The sequence below is a fragment of the Anarrhichthys ocellatus genome, unplaced genomic scaffold (genome assembly GCF_004355925.1).
Source record: "Anarrhichthys ocellatus isolate YVR2014 unplaced genomic scaffold, GSC_Weel_1.0 scaffold288, whole genome shotgun sequence".
Taxonomy (NCBI): Eukaryota; Metazoa; Chordata; class Actinopteri; order Perciformes; family Anarhichadidae; genus Anarrhichthys; species Anarrhichthys ocellatus.
In genome coordinates this window covers 65,923-68,644 of record NW_022280308.1, presented here as the reverse complement: position 1 = coordinate 68,644, position 2,722 = coordinate 65,923, and the positions used below count along the sequence as shown (strand labels likewise).

Below are 2,722 nucleotides of genomic sequence, written 5' to 3'. Positions count from 1 at the left end.
TTAACGTTAAAACTTTATTTACACTCTGATGGTTAATGTTAAACTTTATTTACACTGTGATGGTTAACATTAAAACTTTATTTACACTCTGATGGTTAACGTTAAAACTTTTTTCACACTCTGATGGAGCGTTACAGAAATCACTTGATTGCAATAATTACCTCAAGAGGTTGTGCAACTAAATATTAAGTTATGGGTATCATCATTTTTGTCCAGGCCATTTTCATTAGTTTGTTTTTTTTAGATGATTATGTTGAACCACAATTCAAAAGCTTTGTCTGATTTTCATTCGTTAATTTTCAGTAAATTTTTAGTTATTACTTTTGTCAGTTTTAAGTGACCATTGTGGGTTTTTCTTTCTTTAACGGAAGGGTACCAACAGTTTTGTCCATGTGCGTGTATGTATATATATGTATATGTAATATGTATATTGCAACGTCTTCAGCAGGAGCAGCCACACTGTCAGAATTCTTGCGAAATGTTCTCGTATTGAGTTTAAATACTTCAATTCTTCAGTTTTCACTCAAATAGAAACAGTAAATGTGACAGATCTCCACTTTCACACGATCCTTCTAAACCTTTAACTGAACGACTCATCTTTATTTAATGGAAACATTTCAGACATTTGAGGATCAGACGATGACTTTTGGTTTTTGTGTTGATGAAGATTGTAGATGATTGATCAGTGTTGATCTTCGTGATGCCTTCAGTGTCGGTCGGGACATTCAGACACTTTAAAGTGTTGCTGAAGCTAGTTAATCTAGTTATCATGAAGTTAGTCCAGTTTAGTTTATAAAGAATGAACATGAGCTTGTGTGTGTATCTCTGTCTGTGTGTGCGTGTCTGTGTGTGAGAGAAGATAACAGGTTTTTAACGGCTCATATTTTAGTTTGTTTTTCACTCTGAAGTCAAACATAAAATAAATAATAAATATATTTGATATTTTACATCTTCAGACTCTAAAGATTGAACCCTGTTGAACTCTTTAATAATCAATAATCTCTGGATATTATGTTTAAATCTCTTTTATCATAGAAGTATGAGATGTTAAAAACTAAATGTTTATTTTATATCTTTAATCAAATATCTGCAGTTTGAGGTTAAAAACTATGATTTAGTTTATTTCATATTTATTACTTAATTCTCCGATGTACAAAAAAAAGAGACAAATCTCAGAAAACAGTTTATTAATTATTTCTTGGTCTGAAAAAGCAAAGTGAAAATCAATCTTTTTATTTTAGTAAAGTTTAGTTTTTTATGATACATTTAATTATCAAACATTTCTGTAAATAGTCAAACTCATGAATGTTGTTAAATTGATGAAAACGACACAAAAATCAGCTTCAGGCTGTAAAAAAGACGCGATGTCATTCTCTGAACGGACCAATCAGCTGCCTCCGGGCCTCGTGATGTCATTCTCTGAACGGACCAATCAGCTGCCTCCGGGCCTTGTGATGTCATTCTCTGAACGGACCAATCAGCTGCCTCCGGGCCTTGTGATGTCATTCTCTGAACGGACCAATCAGCTGCCTCCGGGCCTCGTGATGTCATTCTCTGAACGGACCAATCAGCTGCCTCCGGGCCTCACTTCCCAGCGACCACACTTAGCTGGTCTCTGATGCGTCCCAGTCCATCCAGGATGGTGTCCAGAGACTCTCTGCTCAGCTCCACCGTCAGCAGGGACACCGGATCCAGACCCGCCGACGGACACGGGTCCTCAATCTGAGGGACACACGGAGACATGAGACGTCCTCAGTACAGAGAGACCTCATGAGACCTCCTCAGTACAGAGAGACCTCCTGAGACTACCTCAGTACAGAGACCTCCTCAGTATAGAGACCTCATGAGACCACCTGAGACCTCCTCGGTACAGGGAGACCTCCTCAGTACCTGTAGGTCACGTGACCTCAGTGGCGGTTCAGGTCCAGTACTCACCTTGAGCTGAACCAGGCAGGTCGGGACAGACATCCGACTGACTGAGTCTGAACCGGTCACCATGTCGACTCTCCAGTCCAAGTCCTTCAGCTGGGGGAGAGAGACTACACACACACACACACACACACACACACACACACACACAGTTTAAAGCCTTACACACACACACACACACACACTCTCTCTCTAGAGATGGAGGTGAAACATGGATCTGGGTTGGACTCACCCTGATCACTGAGAGCTTCTGTTCTCCACGTCGGGCTGAAAAACATCAGACACATGTGATGTCATCACAGCCTGTAGTGACATCACATCCAACCAGCCAATAGGAGGAGGAGCAATCCCTCATGCTTCACTTCACACATTATATAATTTCTGAGTGATTCACCAGGAAGAACCAGGAAGTTCTCATCGACTATAGTTACAGTAGAGGGAATGTTCAATGGGGGCGGACCTGTTCTCCAGCAGGATCTTGGTGATCAGGTTCTTCAGACTGGAGTGGAACGAGTCGGGGAACAGATGTAGGATCTGCTCCGGAGAACCGAGGTTGTAGCAGAGAACGTGATGAGACAGAACGTGGAGGGAGTGGACCAGCTGGCGACACACACACACACATTCATATTATTGCTTTCTTTATTTCTATCTTTGACGTGTTTTATTGTTTATTCGATTGTTTTTATCACAAAGTTATTGCACTAGTTTTTATTCTCATATTTCTGTTCTCAGAGCTTTTTAGTCTCTGCGTGTGTGTGCGTGTGTGTCTCTCTCTGTGTGTGTGTGCGTGTGT

At 40.8% G+C, this 2,722-nt stretch overlaps 1 protein-coding gene across 1 annotated transcript in view; it reads right to left on the bottom strand.

Moving 5' to 3' along the window:
• Positions 1 to 1,170: 1,170 nt before the first annotated feature.
• Positions 1,171 to 2,722, bottom strand: part of commd9 (COMM domain containing 9) — a 2,318-nt gene continuing 766 nt past the window's right edge. The window contains exons 3-6 of the mRNA XM_031879556.1: positions 2,390 to 2,529; positions 2,162 to 2,196; positions 1,936 to 2,039; positions 1,171 to 1,722 (exon numbers count right to left, since the gene is read on the bottom strand). Of these exons, the coding sequence (XP_031735416.1) occupies positions 1,585 to 1,722; positions 1,936 to 2,039; positions 2,162 to 2,196; positions 2,390 to 2,529 (417 nt within the window). The 3' untranslated portion in view covers positions 1,171 to 1,584. The remainder of the gene's footprint in view (positions 1,723 to 1,935; positions 2,040 to 2,161; positions 2,197 to 2,389; positions 2,530 to 2,722) is intronic.